Raw genomic sequence first — 16,856 nt, forward strand, 5'->3', positions numbered from 1 at the left:
TGCAGGCTTTATGAATAAATACTTTTTTTTTTTGGTTTTTGGATCACATCCGGCAGTGTTCAGGGGTTACTCCTGGCTCTATGCTCAGAAATCGCACAGGGAACCATATGGAATGCCAGGATTTGAACCACAATCCTTCTGCATGAAAGGCAAATGCCTTACCTCCATGCTATCTCTCCGGCCTCCGAATAGATACATTTCAATTAAGAGCCCAAAGGATGAAAAGAGGGTAAATTTTAACATCTCAAAGTTATTCCTCTCTGCCCTGGTGTCTGGGAGTTGGGGGCGAGTGGAAGGAGCTGGTGGTGATGACATCTCTGCAGCTGCTTGGAACTCCTTTCCTATCGGCCTGCTCCTCTGCACCTTCTGCACCCTGGGTGCTAGGGCCCAATAGCCCGGAGCCAGCAATGCCAATCCTGGCAGTGTGGGCCTGGGCAGGGTACATGTCCAAGAACACATCATGGAGCACCTCGAAGGCGTCATCACCAAGCCCAAGACCAAGATGTCACTACAGAAACTGCAGCTGCCTTACTTCAAGATGCATGCGTACAACAGCAACAACCTGCTGGATGGGCTGGAGCTCTCCACAGCCATCACGTATGTCCACAAGGAGGGAGGGAATGCCCAGGCACCACCCATGAGCGAAGAGGATGAGCTCATCAACTTGAATGATCGTGTTTTGAGAGACAATGATGATGGCTACATCGACTATGCAAATTTTGCTTATTTGCTGCACTTGACATGTCCAATCTTCTAGTTTCATACAAGTGTGACCCATTAGAATGTGATGGAACATTTTCAGAAACTCCTTTTCCAACTACTGTGACAATGTTTTGGTGGAAACCTGTGGCAATTGATTACATTGAGGCGTGGGGTGAAAAATCCACATAGAGTTAGTTCTCCCAAAACTTGTTGAATCTTACAGGGTGAGAGTTTGAGTCAAGAATCATTTTCTGGGGGCCGGAGAGATAGCACAGCGGTGTTTGCCTTGCATGCAGCCGATCCAGGACCTAAGGTGGTAGGTTTGAATCCCGGCATCCCATATGGTCCCCGTGCCTGCCAGGAGCTACTTCTGAGCAGATAGCCAGGAGTAACCCCTGAGCGCTGCCGGGTGTGGCCCAAAAACCAAAAGAAAAAGAAAAAAAAAAAAAGAATCATTTTCTGAACATGGGCTCCTTGGTGCAGAGCACTGAGGAGCTCTGTAGGATACCTAGTCCCTTGATTTTAATTCATGCTATGTGAAAAGATGAGCTTTGCCAAATTGACACACTTTACAGTCATGAATGAGTGGGGTGAGTAAATGCCAAATGTCTCTTCCCTCTCTGTCAGGCTGACATGGTCAGTCTTTTGTAAAGTTCTCCTGGGCTAAGGAATTGCACCTCTGGGCTGGCCAACAAGTCTTTTTAAGGCCATTTCATAGCCCCAGTGTCAGAAAAACGTTGAGTTTTGTTTGTTTTTTGTTTTTGGGCCACACCCGGCGGTGCTCAGGGGTTACTCCTGGCTGTCTGCTCAGAAATAGCTCCTGGCAGGCACAGGGGACCATATGGGACACCGGGATTTGAACCAACCACCTTTGGTGCTGGCTGCTTGCAAGGCAAATGCCGCTGTGCTATCTCTCCAGGCCCCGAACGTTGAGTTTTGAGTTCAATTTCCTATAGAACCACAGTTTCCCTGGCACGTTGGGACTGGCGTGATCCATGGCCTGAGTGATGGACCCTTTTCAGTTGTTCACTAAAAAGTCGTTTATACAAAACTACTGCCACCTCCTGATGCGTTTATTTTCTTTTATATTTTCTTCAATCTGGGAGACATTTTATTTATGTATTCATTTTTTGATTTTTGGGTCACACCCGGTGGCACTCAGGGTTACTCCTGGCTCTGTGCTCAGAAATAGGTCCTGGCAGGCACGGGAGACCACATGGGATGCCGGGATTGGAACCACCTTCCATCCTGGATCGGCTGCTTGCAAGACAAATGTCCTACTGCTGTGCTATCTCTCCGGTCCTATAAGTGTTCCCTATTTTAAAACCATTGGAAATATTTTAGCATTCCTAATATTTGTATTTAACTTATGTCTTTAGGGTGTCATTTTTGCAGCTTGGAAACCACAAGCCGTGTTAGGACTTGATCCCTCCCACATGCACCCCCTGATGCTGCGTGGGGGAGAGATTACAGGTTCTAGTTGGTACAATCAGAGAGAAGAGGGAAGATCTCTCACTCGCACAGCTAGGAGCCGGAGACAAGTTGTATTTAGAGGAATGTAGTTTAAATCTTTTATTCTCAGTACATAAAATTTTGGTTCCACGTCAGGGAAGATTAGAAAAAGAAGTTTAAAATCGGGGCCTGCAGGTGGTGTAGAGGTAAGGTGTCTGTCTTGCAAGCACTAGCCAAGGAAGGACCCCGGTTCGATTCCCCTGCGTCCCATATGGCCCCTCCCCAAGCCAGGGGCAATTTCTGAGCGCTTAGCCAGGAGTAACCCCTGAGCATCAAACGAGTGTGGCCCGAAAACCATTACAAAAAAAAAAAAAAAAAAAAAAAAGAAGAAGAAGTTTAGAATCTTTCTGGGGCCGGAGAGATAGCACAGCAGTAAGGCGTTTGCCTTGCATGCAGAAGGACGGTGGTTCGAATTCCGGCATCCCATAGGGTCCCCCGAGCCTGCGAAGGGCGATTTCTGAGCGTAGAGCCAGGAGGAACCCCTGAGTGCTGCTGGGTGTGACCCAAAAAACAAAATAATAATAATAAAAAAAGATCTTTCTCTACGTTTTGTTTGTTTGTTTTTGGGTCACACCCGGCAGCGCTCAGGAGTTACTCTGCGCTCAGAAATCGCTCCTGAGAGGCTCGGGGACCCTATGGGATGCCGGGATTCGAACCATAGTCCTTCTGCATGCAAGGCATGCATAGCCTCCATGCTACTTTCCGGCCCCTAAATCTTTCTCTTTGGGGGCATGTGCTCAGGGGTTACTCCTGGCTCTGCTCTCTGGAATCACTCCCGGAGGTGCTTGGGCGACTCTATGGGGTGCCAGGCACTGAACTCCGTCAACCGTGTGCAAGGCGAGAGAGAGCCCTCCCAGCTGTGCTAAGGCTCCGGCTTTGAGGAGGAGAAGCTGCGACGTCTTCCTAGTGCAGTGGGCGCTGGGGATGGGTTGGAGACAGTGAGGGGTGGGAGTCATCATAAGACCTATTTGTTTACTTTTGGCTTTTGGGTCCCGTGCAGCGCTCGGGGGTTCCTCCAGGCGCTGCGCTCAGGAATCGCTCCTGGCTTGGGGGACCCTACGGGACTCCGGGGGATCGAACCGCGGTCCGTCCGAGGCTAGCGCGTGCCAGGCGGCCGCCGCACCGCCCCGCGCCACCGCCCCGGCATTCCACCGCCCCGGGCCACCCCGCCTCGACTTCCCTTCACCGGAGTTTGACATGACAGGCCGGGCGGAAGCATTTGGGAAGCGCCAGGGACACGAGCCCGCCCGGGAGCCGGAGGCGCGTCGCGATTCGCCACTCGCCTCCCGGGCTCGGGGTTCGATTGGACGAGGTGCCTGTCAATCAACACGCCCCCCTGGCGGGGGGGGGAGCCAGGCGGAAGGTGAGGCCGAGCCCACTGCCCTTTCGGGGCCTGCTTCCGGCGGCGGCGGCGCGGGGGCTGGCGGGAGTCAGGAAGTGGCCCGGCAGTCTCGCGCCGCGGGCCGCGCGGGGGCCGCCGGGAACCAGGAAGTGGCCCGGTGAGCGCAGGCTTTCGGCGGCGCGGGGGCTGCCGGGAAGGAGGAAGCGGGCCGTCGCGCCGCGGGGGCCGCCGGGAGTCCGGAAGTGCTCGGCCGATGGCTGCCGGGGCCGGCCGGGCGGCGGCGCGGGCCTGCGGGCGAGGTAAGCGCGCGTCCGCGTCCGCGTCCGCGTCCGCGTCCGCCCCTCCCCGGCGCGGCCCCTCGGCCCGCGGCGCGGCTCTGGCGGCGCTCGCGCTGCTGCTGCTGCTGCTGGCCGGGCTGGCGCTCCACGGGCCGCCGCTGCACGCAGGTACCTGCGGGGGGCGAGGCGGGTGCGGGCGCGCTCGGGGCCCCCGAGGCAGGAGCCGGGGTAGGGAGCCCCGCCGCCCGCCCCCGAGCAGGGGCTCCGTCCTGGGAGGCCGCTGACAGGCGGAGCAGAGCACGGAGGGGCGCCTGCCTCGCCTGCAGCAAGGAGGACGGCGGCTCGAAGCCCCTAGGGCATCCCCCCGGCCCCCGAGCTGCCGGGGTGACCCCCAAAACTAGGGTGGAAGGTGGAAGGAGCGACGTGAGGCGCTTGTCCTGCAAGCAGCTGTCTCAGGGTCAGGCCCAGAAGCGCCCCAAGCACAGCTGTGCCACCCCGGCTCCCAAGGAGTCGCATTTCCAGATGCTCGGTTGATGTTCCCAAGTGGCCCCAGCCTGCACACTCGGGTCGGCTTCCCGTGTTCTCCCGCAGACCCTCCTAACTTGGTTTCCTTTCCTCTTTTCCCCAGTCTTAGGAGGAGCATTTCCTCTGCCTAAAGCGCATTCCACCACGAATATGGAAGACGTGGGCCACCTGGTGAGGAAGATCGTCCCTCCTCTGACCACCGAGAAGCACAAAGGCCAAGCTGGAAGAATAGGCGTGGTGGGAGGCTGCCAGGAGTGAGTGGCGTGGGTTTGTGGAACCCCTGGCCTGCCTGTCCTCTGGGTCTGTGGAACCCCCGGCCTGCCTGCCCTCCTGTTGTGGCTCTGTCCAGCTGGGCCCACAGGTGCCTCTGGAAGCCTTTGTATCGGTCTCAAGGCCAGGTGCCCATCTCACTAACCGACCCCCTCCGTCCCTCTCCCCAGGTACACAGGTGCCCCCTATTTTGCAGCCATCTCAGCGCTCAAAGTGGTACGTGTGCTCTGAGAGAGAACACGGTCAGCCCTGGGGCGTCCTGGGAGTGCAGCCCACAGTCCCTGCCATGGCCAATCACCCTAACTCACTTGGCAGGCACCTTGTGTGCGTGGGAGTGAACGTGTCTCCGCCCAGCATGTGACCTTGGTGTCCAGTGGGAGGGGATCAGGTTGCAGGGATTGGGCTCCTGGCCAACAGCAACTTATGTGGCCACTCTCCAGGGCGCAGACCTGTCGCACGTGTTTTGCACCCGAGATGCTGCACCCGTCATCAAATCCTACAGCCCCGACCTCATTGTTCACCCAGTGCTGTGAGTGCCCAGGGCTTGGGGGGTCCAGCCTGGGCCCCAAACAGCCAAGTGAGCTCATGAGCACCTCCTCCCCAGCGACAGCCCACAGGCCAAAGTCGAGGTGGACAATTGGTTTTCGAGGCTGCATGTGCTGGTTGTGGGGCCTGGCCTGGGCAGAGACAACGCCCTACTGGGCAGTGTGACGGTAAGGGCCAGGGGATCCTTGGGCGTCTGTGGTGGGTGACCCACAGCACCCCTGCACATTTATATCACCGCTGTGCCAATGATACCGTGCCCAGGCAGCAGGGCTTGCGGGAGAAACCAGGCATTGCCACCTTTGGGGCACCATGGGGCACCATGGATTCACAATAAAGATGCTGCTCTCACCTTCGTTCTTGTTCCTGGGGAGAGACTGTCCAGGGCGCTGGGGTACACTTTTCTCTACAGGCTCTCCCCTTCCCTAAATATTGAGTATCAAGAACCATCTGGGCCAAAAGGTGGCACCGTTGGCCAGCGGCCCTCTGCCCCTTGAGCACCTACCTCTCTAGTGAGTGTTTTTGTAGCCCCAGGGATTGAACTCAGGTCCTCAGGCACAGTGAGAGAGGTGTGAGTTCAGCACAGCCAGAGAAGCCCCTAAGAGCAGAAGTAGGGGCCGGAGAGATAGCATGGAGGTAAGGTGTTTGCCTTGCATGCAGAAGGATGGTGGTTCGAATCCCAGAATCCCATATGTTCCCCCGTGCCTGCCAGGAGCGATTTCTGAGTAGAGAGCCAGGAGTAACCCCTGAGCGCTGCTGAGTGTGACCCAAAAACCAAAAAAAAAAAAAAAAAGAGGGAGAGCAGAAGTAAATGAATAGGAAAACAGCCCCCTGGTACCTCACAGTTTCCCACTGTGCTCCCCAAGGTGGCCAGGGCAGTGTCCCCTTCCCCAGGGCCTGTTGAGCACTGTCAGGCTTCCTACTCCGTCCACTGGATGGTGCTACCTCTCCGTGGGCACCTGAACTTCTCAGGTCTCTCTTCCCAGCCTTTGCTTTCATGGGGATACAGCAGGCCCGGGAAGTCAGCAGCCACCGCAGGGGCTGAGTAAGAAGATGCCACAGTCAGGGGGCACTATATCACTCAGAGATGTGACGGGGGCAGGAAAGCCCTTGGGTGGGGCCTCTGCTCTGTTGCCAGCTCTGCCCATAAGCAGGAGCTTCAGAGGCACGCGGGGCTTTCAGGGGCTGGGAGCTGCCTGGTCTGCGGCACTGGCTGCATTGTCCCTCACTTGCCAGAGGCCACAGCAAATGGGGCTCGTGCTTCTCCGCCCCTTCCAGGTTCGTGGTGGCCAGGTCTTCAATTTTCTCCTCTGGGTTCTGTCATGCTCCCTTGACCTTAGGACTTATGGAGCTCATGGGCCAGGGGGACATGAGTGTGGGTCACAGGGTTGGTGCACATCTGTGTTGCCCCAACCTGCAGTTACCATGTCTCCACACCTCGAGTGAGAATCTCCCCAGGAGTGGCCTGTGCACTGGTTGGGTCCCTCTGAGCGCCATACTTTGTCCTGACATTTTACTTATTTATTTTTGTCCTGACTTTTAAGCACAGTCAGGATTCCTGAAGCCTTCAGTGTAATAGAAGCTGGATTCCAGAGAAAAGCGATAGGTCACTCAGATTAACAGAGAATGTTCTGAAAAGTACTTGAGAGCTACTTTTGGAAATCCCAGACTCTCAGCTCTCATCTGGGTGGCCTCAGTGGGCCAGCCTGGACCTCTTGGTCAGCTTAGATAATGGGAACTATTTTTAGTCTCAGACCCCCTAGGCCCTGCCACTTAGCTGAGTCCCACAGAGGCCCAACTCCCTGACCCCTGGCAGTGACCCCACTCTGCTGTTTCCTTTGGCTGATGGTGGAGATGGAGTTGCTGAGTGCTGGATCTCAGGAGTTGCTTTCTCACAGGGCATTCTCCTAGCAGCGAGGGACCGGGACCTCCCTGTGGTCATCGATGCGGTAACTGGACTTCTCCCTCCCTGGGTCCTGGGCACAGTGGCCCCTGGCTGTGTCCCCCACACACCAGACACTGTCTCCTCTTGCAGGATGGGCTGTGGCTTGTGGCCCAGGAGCCAAGCCTCATCCACGGCCGCCGGAACGTGGTGCTCACCCCCAACCACGTGGAATTTCGTAGACTGTGGGAGGCTGTGGTGAGTGAGGCTAGCCTCTGGGGTTCCTTTTTTTTGCGCCCTGACGAGGAGATGCATGGCTGAGATCAGGTGGGTGCAGGTTCGGCCTGAACTGTGGTCACTCATGGGGCGGGCTGTGGGACCGGGCGGTAGTAGGATTGGCCAAAACCCTCCTGTCTGGGACCCCTGACTTCACCTGTATGGGCTGTTTCTGGTCCCTTGTCTTCTGGGGTTCTGTTGGCTCCTTGTGGTCACAGCTCCATATTGTCTCCCTGGTGTCCTGCTCGCAGCTGAAGGAGCCCATGGACAGTGGTGATGGGCATGCGGCTGTGCAGAGGCTCAGCCAGGCTCTGGGAAATGTGACCGTCGTCCAGAAAGGACAGCAGGACGTGATGTCGGATGGCCAGGAGGGTAGGGTGAGGCTGAGGGCTGGGAGCGGGGTCTCCCTTAGTTGCCCGAGCAGCTCTGACCCCCCCTGCACTTCTCTCTCCACAGTGCTTGTGTGCAACCAGGAGGGCAGTGCTCGCAGGTGTGGGGGACAGGGTGACATACTCTCGGGCTCGTTGGGCGTGCTGCTGCACTGGGCACTGATGGCAGGACCCAACAAGACCAATGGGTACGGACCCCACTTTGGGCCATGTGGGGCAAGAGGGGCCTGAAACTAACCTGTTGGGAGTCTGGTGGGTGTAGAATTGTTGGTCCCATGGGATACAGCTTGTTTTTGTCCCATAGTGCCTGTGCTTCGTGCTCAGGCACTGGGGAGCAAGTCTGCAAGCCTGGGTGTGTCATATTCCGGGGGGGGGGGGGGGCTCTGAAAGACGGCTTGGTGGCTAATTCCCATCCCCCACAGCTCCAGCCCGACGCTGGTGGCCTCGCTGGGCGCTTGTGCCCTCACCCGGCAGTGCAGCCTCCGTGCCTTCAGGAAGCAAGGCCGTGCTACCACAGCCAGCGACATGATTGCTGAGATTGGAGATGCCTTCCACACGCTCTTTGAGGCCTGAGCAGGTGCCACGGACTGGGCAGGGTCTAGTCTGGGCTGCTCAGGCTGTGTGGTACCCTCTGAAGACACAGGCCCTCAGGGTTGTGTGAGGACCAGCGAATCCCATGGTCCATTCTATCAGCCCACTAACCTGTCTGTCGTCCACCTACCAACTCTCCTGCCTCTCTTTGTCTATCTTTGTCTACCAACCCACCTACGTATCTGTTGTCCACCACTAAGTCTCCTACCTATCCATTATCCACCTAGCAGTCCGCCTACTTTTCCATCATGCATCCTATCAACCCATCAACCTACCCATTGTCCATCCTACCAGCCCACCTACCTATTCTTTGCCCATTCTTCCATCACTCTACCTGTAGAGACTTCCCTAGTCTCCTCGTCCCTTCATCTACTTCCCGTTGATTATTTCCTGGTAACAACTTCTTGTTAACAACGTCTCTTAACAGACTTCTGCTAAGGGCTAGTGGTCGTCCTGGGGTGGTTGGAGACAGGGCAGAGCACAAGGTCTATTTGGGGTGGCTCCTGGCTTCAGGATACAACTCTCCTCCAGTCTTCAGGCTATTTATTTACTCTCCCATGTGCCAGGAGTGATTCAGTCTATATGGTTGGCCATTTTCCTTGAAATGATCAACTGCTACCTTAAATTCTCATAACAGTGTGGTTTGGGATTTGCTTCTGAAATGATAAGCTCTTTTACAGAAGCACTCTGAACCTATTTTCATTACTCATTAGATCTCATTCTGGTCACTCTGCCGGGGCACCTGTTTTTACCTCACCTGTAGAAGAGCGTCAGGCCTACACACAGGCACCTGCCTCCTTCACAAGACAAGCCAGGCCAATTGTCCATGCTTGTCCTGTCTGTGCTCCCTTACACTGTTAGCACATGTGGATAAAGTTGACCACTGAGGTCTGCAGACCAGTGATTCATGGCAAATGGTTATCATACATATTAACCTTTTTCCAAACAAATCTCTTCTTCATGTTGTGGTCGACACATCCTTGTTTTCTATGGATGGGCTTTTATCCATGATTTGTTATAGAGCGAAGACTTCCTTTATTACAGTGTTTTTCTGTCCTGGGAGTTCCCCATACCATCAAAACTAATAGTTGCTCAGATCACACTAGTAAAACCTTTCAGTCATCCTGTAATAAGGATAAACCAAACATGTCACTGGTATAATCCTTATAATCCTCATGGACAAGGCATCGTTGGATGTGTTCATGGTTGCCCAAAACTAATTAAAGAACAGAAAAAGGGGTATGCCACTGCTTACTTCTTACCGCTAACATTATTTTCTTTAAATTGCATTAATTTGGGCCCGAAGAGATAGCACAGCGGCGTTTGCCTTGCAAGCAGCCGATCCAGGACCAAAGGTGGTTGGTTCGAATCCCGGTGTCCCATATGGTCCCCCGAGCCTGCCAGGAGCTATTTCTGAGCAGACAGCCAGGAGTAACCCCTGAGCACCGCCGGGTGTGACCCCAAAAAAAAATTGCATTAATTTACCTCAAGGAGACCCCCACACAGCTGCTGAGTGACACTTTTAAAGAGGTGTACAGGCTCAAAAAACGTTTAATTGACCTATCTGGATGAAAAGAATGGGTAGTGGGTAACCTCATCATCTGAGGGAAAGGCTATGCTTCTGTTTCCACTGATGGCAGCCCCACCAGAAACTGTTTTGAGGGCGGGAGAGATAGCATGGAGGTAGGGCATTTGCCTTGCATGCAGGAGGACGGTGGTTCGAATTCCCGGCATTCCATATGATCTCCCGAGCCTGCCAGGAGTGATTTCTGAACATAGAGCGCTGCGGGGTGTGACCCAAAAACCAAAAAAAAAAAAAAAAGAAACTGTTTTGAGTACACAGACTCCTATGACCCCTGGTCTGCCCCTTTAAGGGCCAAGTAATTCAGTTAGGAGGGGTCCTGGTTACTCCTTTAGGATGCAGTTGCCTGCAGGGTATATAAACCCAGGCTCAAGTGCTGGGCCTGGCTGCCTCTCCCAGATTGCTCTGCCTGCGGTTGCTGCCAGACTACTGGAAAAACTGCTTATTGGATCCTTGGTTTCTGGTGCCCAGTGCCTCCTGCTCTGCCCTTTCTTTCCTCTGGTCCTGTCACTGGCTGATCCCTTGCCTTGGTCCCAAACTTAGACCCCTCTCTCCCTTGGTCTTGGGAAGGGGTCCTCAAACTATGTCCCATAGGCCACATGTGGCCGCTGAGGACATTTATCTGCCCTCCTGGGTGTTTTTGCTATTGCTGCCTGTCCTGCTTAGCAGCTGACGCATCTTGGACCTGCACTGCGCATGTGTGGGATGTGTGCTGCATTCAACGACTTCCCTCCTCTCTGTCTTGACTGCTCTCAGTCTCGGGCAGGGCTCCTCTGTCAATGGCCTGCCAGAGCAGGCCCAGAGTTCCGACTGAAATACTGGTTAAGTGTGTTGATTTATTTGTTGTTCATTACTGAGGCCCAGGGCTGCAGGGCTGCATGTGGCAGAGGTCTGAGGCTGTCAGGGCTCAACCATAGGGTGGGACCAAGAGCCCACTGAGGGACACCAACATGTAGCAGCCACCCGCCCGCGACTGAGGGAGAGAAACCAAGTATATTTTTATTTCTCCTGGAGTCTGAGGCCTGCCTGGGGATTCAGAGAGGGCAGGTGGGGGAATTCTCTGGCCAGAGAAGAGTGGGGCCGGTGGCTGGGTTCGAAGAAGAAAGAAAAATAGATACAAACCATGCAGCATCTCTCTGATGCTTTATATCTGGTCCCCGAAGACCAGCAGGTGATGCTCTGGTCACTAACCTGGCATTAACCTCTAGCTTTTTCAGTACATTATGAAACTGAAGGATCCTCTTGTTTTCAGGCAATTCAGCTGCATTTGTACTTCAGTACAGGAACTAGAACTTATTTATTTATTTATTTATTTATTTCTTTATTGGTTTTTGGGTCACACCCGGCAGTGCTCAGGGGTTATTCCTGGCTCCAGGCTCAGAAATCGCTCCTGGCAGGCACGGGGGGCCATATGGGACGCCAGGATTCGAACCGATGACCTCCTGCATGAAAGGCAAACACCTTACCTCCATGCTATCTCTCCGGCCCCAAGAACTAGAACTTATTATTATTTTTGGTTTTTCGGGCCACACCCGGTGATGCTCAGGGGTTACTTCTGGCTATGTGCTCAGAAATCGCCTCTGGCTTGGGGGACCTTATGGGATGCCGGGGGATCGAGCCGTGGTTTGTCCTAGGCTAGCACAGGCGAGGCAGATGCCTTACCCCTTACGCCACCGTTCCAGCCCCTAGAACTTATTCCTTTCTCCTCTTGACTCAATAGGAACCCAGTTTTGTCATCTCCCATAGATAACAAGTATAAACTCTGATAACTCCTGTCTCTTGTCAGCAGGAAATAGCCAGATGATTTTGTCGCCCCAGTACCTGAAAAATCACTTCTTGAAGGGAAAATAACCCGGTCTCGGACCCTTTCATCTGGGGGTGGATCGGCCCCAACACCTACCCATCCATTAATCTTCAGGATTTACTACTAACCACTCAATTACTCCTGGCTGTGTTCTAGGGACCATATAGGATGCAGGTTGCCATTCTGGGTGTGCAAGGCAAATGCCCTACTTGCTATACTATCACTAGTTCCTGCAAGAGGAAGTTTCTTACAAATATTCCAGGTATTTCTCTCTCTCTCTCTCTCTCTCTCTCTCTCTCTCTTTTTGGTTTTTGGGTCACACCCGGCAGTGCTCAGGGGTTCCTCCTGGCTCTACACTCAGAAATTGCTCCTGGCAGGCTCTGGGGACCATATGGGATGCTGGGATTTGAACCACTGTCCTTGTGCATGCATGGCAAACACCCTACCTCCATGCTATCTCTCCAGCCCCTCTATCTCATTTTTTGAAGTTGTGTCTTTAGTTGAACCTAGAGTGGAAGGAAAGCGCAGAAGTTTGAGCTCACTGCACTGGCTTCTCCCAGCTCTGATTCTTTGAAGGGATCATCATGCTCAGAGAGGGGGACTGTGGAACTCTTGAGGGGGCTCCATGCTGGAGAAGGACTGGCACTCAGAAAGAAAGGCTCGGGACAGCTCAGCCCAGAGCGACCATCTTCCCAGGGCCGGAGCTGGGCACTGTTGTCTAGAGAGAACCTGGACTCTTGACTCCTTCCTGGTGCTCTGCCAGGATGGAGGAGGCCTGACCTTGGAGATACTGATGCTGCTTGGCCCCACCGTAGCTACCTGTCTGGTGCCTTTTGTGTCTCTTCCTCCTATTCTGGTCACATCTCCACTGCCCCTCCCTTGTCAGTTCTGCTTCCTCTGCCTCATGGTGAGCACACTGGTTGCAAGCTGGCCTTGACCCTGGGACTTCTTCGAGGTCCAGCTGTCTTCTCCGTTGCAAACACCTGAATTTGCAGGGTGGGCAGTGGCTGCGATGCTGGCAGGTGCAGCACTTCTCCCTCCTTGTGGGACACCTAGCCATGCCCTGTCTAATTCTGACCTCACAAGGAGGCCCCGTGTGTCTCAGGAAAGCTACACACCCTAGTCTGAGCGGCCTGAGGTGGGGGCCAAGCTTGGCCTTTCTGCAGAGAAAGAGCAACACTTCCTGCCTCTGGCCCAGATATTTCCACCTGAGCACTCCATCATTCATCCACCTGAGTATACGTTTGTTTACCTACCTGGACACTCATTCGTTCACTCAACTGAGCACTCATTCGTTCACCCACTGAACACTCATTCGCACTCATGGCAGGAGGATGCGAAGGCTCTGTCTTCAGGGAGGAGTATGAGCTCTGGATTAGCTTTGGGATGCCCCTGTGTTAGGAGGTGTTCCCTGCATTATGTGGGGGTGACCCTGCTGCAGCCCAGGACCATCATTGCTGGTCCCAGAGCCGGGCTGACCAGGTCAAACTGCCAAGCCACTGCTGGGAGTGTCCTGCCTGCTGCCTCCCAATTCTGACACCCCCAGAAGCTGATGCAGGAGGAACCCTGGGAGAAGGAGAAAGGAGGGTGGTCCATAGTTAGTGTCTCTGGGTAGGACCCTGCTGTCATGTCCTTCCTCTGGCTCCCAGCACCTCCCTCTGCAGGTCCACTGGCACCAGAAGCCACTCCAGAGCAGACAGACACACACCAGGTTTCTCAACTGGCTCTGGGCTGGGGTATTCTGGACTCATTGCAGCTTCCTGGCCGGTGGGGCTCGGAGTCGGACCCTCTTCTGAGCAATTTCCCTAGGCTCCCCATTGTTCCCTCAATGATGGCCTGGGGCTGGACAGCAGGGAGAGGCCCTGGGCTGGAGGGAGCCCCTGCTCTGGGAGGTTCCACAGAACCAGTGCCTGCCTCAGCTCGCTGTGGGTGCAGGGGCTCTGGAAATAGATAAAATGATTCTGCGGCAGCTTCTCTAGTGCTGGAAGAAGCACGAGAAGACCCCAAAATGGGGCCAGAGAGATAGCACAGCTATAGGGCGTTTGCCTTGCATGCAGAACGCCAGTGGTTCAAATCCTGGCATCCCATATAGTCCCCCAAGCCTGCCGGAGGCGATTTCTGAGTGTAGAGCAGGAGTAACCCCTGAGCACTGCCGGGTGTGACCCAAAAACCAAACAATAATACTGCTAATAATAAAGATCCCAAAACTTCTTTAAAAGTTTCATGGGGCCGGAGAGAGAGCATGGAGGTAAGGTGTTTGCCTTTCATGCAGAAGGTCATTGGTTCGAATCTCGGCGTCCCATATGGTCCCCCGTGCCTGCCAGGAGCAATTTCTGAGCATGAAGCCAGGAATAACCCCTGAGCACTGCCAGGTGTGACCCAAAAACCACAAAAATATAAGTTTCATGATAGGGGCCGGAGCGATAGCACAGCGGTAGAGCATTCGCTTTGCATGTGGCTGATCCAGGACGGACCTGCATTCTATCCCTGGCGTCCCATTTGGTCCCCCAAGCCAGGAGCAATTTCTGATCGCATAGCCAGGAGCAACCCCTGAGCATCTCCAGGTGTGGCCCAACAATCCCCTCCCCCAAAAAAGCATTATATATTTTCAAAACCTGCCCCAAATGAGTTTTGTGAGAGAATAATGATGCCTCTACATTATATTTGGGAAAGCAAGGCATAATCTTTTAAAGATTGTCTTAAAGTCCCGCCCCCACAGGACATCTGTAGGGTGATTGCTCTTCTGCACCTAAGAGACAGATTAGGGCGAGCTAAAACCTTTGTGACAAATTCTCAGTACCAGAACGGAACATTCAGGCAGGCCTGTCGAGGGTGAGGTGTTGGAGAGGAGTAGAGGATGGGGATAATGTGCTTCTCTTTCAGACGATTTCCACACAGGCACGTCAGCACAGCCCTCCTCGTCCCTGCACGGAGGCGAGCGTGGAAGTGGGTGTCAGCCCAGCCCCCCGAACCTCCCAGGAGGGCTTGTCTATGGGACTTGATTTCTCTGCAAATTGTACCTGCGAGCAGCCAGGCAGGGGCTGTTTGTCAGCGACACAAAGGGGACAGGGAAGCAGCCGGAGGGGCTGTGGGCACCGGGCTGGCTGCAGAAGGGCGGGATGGCTTCACCCTTGGACGGCGGGGTGCCGGCCACTCTGGCCCCTTTCCCTGTGGGAGGGGCTCTGGCCTGGGGTCCCCTCAGGATGGCCTCACCCTGACAGACAGACAAAAATACCCTTCGTTTGGGGGTGAGGAAAGGCGTCTTGGGTGGGGACCAGGCAGGGCTCTTGGGTGATTCCTTACTGGAGGGCGAGGGGATTCATCCAGGTCAGGACAAAGGCGCCCAGGCTGACCAGCCACTGTGTGTGTGTGTCTTTGTGTGTCTGTGTATGTGCTATCTATGTTTGTGTCTCTGTGCGTATGTGTGTCTGTGTCTCTACGAATTTGTATGTGTGTCTCTGTGCTTATGTCTGAGTACACGTGTGTGCATGTTTGTTTCTTTGCATTGTGTGGCTGTGGACGTGTGACTTCTGTGTGCATATGTTTGTCTTTGTGAGCACATCTGTCTCTGTGTGTCTGCTGTATGTGCGAGTATGTGTGTGTTCTTCAAAGGGCTGCTGCATACTCCACCAAGAGCACTGTGGGTCAGCCAAGCCTCCTCCCTTAGCCCCGTCACTCTGTCAGGAGAGCTGGGACTGTCTTCCTGACCCTGTGTCTGGGCTGAGACCCTGGCACCTCACAGGCCTGGGACCCTCACCCACCGGCCTGCCTGTGCCACTCCCCAGGAAGTGCTCCTCCCCTGCCAGGACAGAGTCTCGGCCTCCATCTCCCTCCACTCCAGGGAACATGTTCCCTCCGCATAGCATGCACAGCTCTGGTCTTGTGAGTGCATGTGCACCTGGTTGATGCAGTGTGTGTCCAAGGGCCCACGTGTGCATGTGTGTCTGTTGCATGATGACTGCAGTGTGTTCAATGTGTGCAGTGAACAGACCCACAAGCTGATCTGTGTGGCCTGTGCAACATGCACCGTGCTTGCACACTAGCGACCCACAGCCAGTCCACCAATTTGTAGAGATGAGCCACAGGCAGGGGCCTGGCCCACGTGTGCTGTGTGGACAGCGGCACAGTTCACCATCCTTTGCCTCCGTTACCCCTGTAGTACCACTCACCACATCCTGGAATCTCAATGTTTGGCAGCTGGGATTAGTCACACCCTTGGGATACCCGTAATGACAACTGAACCTGGACATGCCCCCTGCACACACTCCTGGACACAGCCCTGTCACGCCAGGTATAAAAGGGAAAACAGCCCTCACCTCAGACCAGAGACTGGTAGTCAGAAGAACCACCACTAACGGCGCTAGAAACAGAGCAGAAGAATTGATCTTCAGTTGGAAGCTTTCAATGCATTAGAGAAGGGATAATGAGAGAGAGGAAAAGTACCTGGCACAGAGGTAGGCAGTTGGGGACATTGGTGGAGGGAACTGGACACCAGAGCAGATATTGGTGTTGGGACCATGTGTGCCTGAAACTCGATCATAAGTCTTTGTAGCTATGTATTCAGTAATAAAAAATAACTGAGTTTCTGTGAGCACCTTATTTAATCCCAGTTTTAAGGAGATAATCATCTTATGCACATATGTTTGGTCACCTGAAGCAATGCAGATATATTGCTCTCTGTCCTTGAACGTACGGCCTTACTTGCAATTTCCCAAGAGCTTGGATGCATTTCCATGACCTCATTTACACAAATATTTGGGGTGGGGTTAAGAATGGTTTTCGGTGGGATAAAAGGGAGATTGAGATTGATCCCTCTTCTCACAAGGAAAAATAAGAAAAGCAAAAGAAACAATGCTGGGAGAGTAAGGAGCTAGGAATGAAGAGAGGGAGAGGTCAGTCAAATGGGGGAATTGCTGATGAAAATAGTAAGATTTGCCAGTGTAAGATTAGGGCCTATGATGGTGTGAAGGGTATAAATGGAAGGTGATAGTGAAATAAAGAGTGAAGGGGCCAGAGCGGTGGTGCAGCGTTAGGGCGTTTGCCTTGCACATGGCTGACCTAGGACAGACCGAGGTGCAACCCCCCCCAAGCCAGGAGAGATTTCTGAGTGCACAGCCAGGAGTAACCCTGAGCATCACTGGGTGTGTCCCCCCCCCAAAA

General features: G+C 54.2%; 1 protein-coding gene and 1 pseudogene across 2 annotated transcripts; both read left to right on the forward strand.

The window, feature by feature from the left end:
• Nucleotides 1-308: 308 nt before the first annotated feature.
• Nucleotides 309-757, forward strand: LOC126016019 (multiple coagulation factor deficiency protein 2 homolog; annotated as a pseudogene).
• A 3,052-nt stretch (nt 758-3,809) lies between these two features.
• On the forward strand, nt 3,810-9,057 carry NAXD (NAD(P)HX dehydratase). Of its 2 annotated transcripts, XM_049778141.1 has the most exons (11): nt 3,810-3,855; nt 4,463-4,613; nt 4,800-4,845; nt 5,070-5,158; nt 5,234-5,342; nt 7,071-7,121; nt 7,208-7,312; nt 7,582-7,702; nt 7,787-7,907; nt 8,142-8,296; nt 9,024-9,057. In XM_049778141.1, the coding sequence occupies exons 1-10, from the start codon at nt 3,810-3,812 to the stop codon at nt 8,290-8,292; spliced, it is 990 nt and encodes a 329-aa protein (XP_049634098.1). In that variant the 3' UTR covers nt 8,293-8,296; nt 9,024-9,057. The 2 variants fall into 2 exon arrangements, with proteins under 2 accessions (XP_049634098.1, XP_049634097.1); XM_049778140.1 differs by lacking the exon at nt 9,024-9,057 and having other exon boundaries at nt 8,142-8,522.
• The last annotated feature ends 7,799 nt before the right edge of the window (nt 9,058-16,856 follow it).

The sequence above is a fragment of the Suncus etruscus genome, chromosome 8 (assembly GCF_024139225.1).
Source record: "Suncus etruscus isolate mSunEtr1 chromosome 8, mSunEtr1.pri.cur, whole genome shotgun sequence".
Taxonomy (NCBI): domain Eukaryota; kingdom Metazoa; phylum Chordata; class Mammalia; order Eulipotyphla; family Soricidae; genus Suncus; species Suncus etruscus.

What these genes read in the sequence shown, in the direction of transcription:
- NAXD (XM_049778141.1), top strand. Translation starts at nt 3,810, where the DNA reads ATGGCTGCCGGGGCCGGCCGGGCGGCGGCGCGGGCCTGCGGGCGAG. An exon ending in TCCCTGTGGTCATCGATGCG is followed by an intron (nt 7,122 to 7,207) that starts GTAACTGGACTT and finishes CTCCTCTTGCAG; the next exon opens with GATGGGCTGTGGCTTGTGGC. An exon ending in GGACCCAACAAGACCAATGG is followed by an intron (nt 7,908 to 8,141) that starts GTACGGACCCCA and finishes CATCCCCCACAG; the next exon opens with CTCCAGCCCGACGCTGGTGG.